We start from the raw sequence: 447 nt of genomic DNA on the forward strand, positions 1-447 counted from the left end.
ATATATATATATATACTCACGAAGGATTATTAATGACTTCCTTCAATGCGTTGAGCAAATCTCTTGTTGACATTGTTTCCAAGTCCAACCTGACAGCTGTTCCCTTGGATTTCATTCGAGCAATGTTATCAGCTTGATCAGCAAACAAAGGAGTGCCCACCATAGGGATCCCGTGATAGATGGCCTCATAAACACCATTGCTGCCACCGTGAGTTATAAAGGCTTTGGTTTTTGGATGGCCTAGGATTGAGTGAATTTCAGTAAGGTATTAATTATAACTCAGAATAAAATGAGAAACTGGCATTATAAGGCACTGGATTGAGAAGTATCTTTTAGATAACAGATTATTACGCATATGAAAGTGCTTTTGTTTGCTTTCAGAATTCAGAGAAGAAACGACTATGTCTGCTGAAGGAGTAAATGAAGACTTTGTGAAAGAAGTGCTGA

At 37.8% G+C, this 447-nt stretch overlaps 1 protein-coding gene across 2 annotated transcripts in view; it reads right to left on the reverse strand.

Moving 5' to 3' along the window:
* The window catches only part of LOC104997405 (UDP-glucuronosyltransferase 2B4-like), a 20,644-nt gene that overhangs the window by 1,624 nt on the left and 18,573 nt on the right, over positions 1–447 (reverse strand). The window contains exon 5 of one of the 2 annotated variants that reach the window (XM_010852120.1): positions 21–240. The exons of the other annotated variant lie outside the window; for it this stretch is intronic. Within the exon in view, the coding sequence (XP_010850422.1) occupies positions 21–240 (220 nt within the window). The remainder of the gene's footprint in view (positions 1–20; positions 241–447) is intronic. 2 annotated transcript variants of the gene reach the window in all.

The sequence above is a fragment of the Bison bison genome, unplaced genomic scaffold (assembly GCF_000754665.1).
Source record: "Bison bison bison isolate TAMUID 2011002044 unplaced genomic scaffold, Bison_UMD1.0 scf7180017864308, whole genome shotgun sequence".
Lineage (NCBI taxonomy): Eukaryota > Metazoa > Chordata > Mammalia > Artiodactyla > Bovidae > Bison > Bison bison.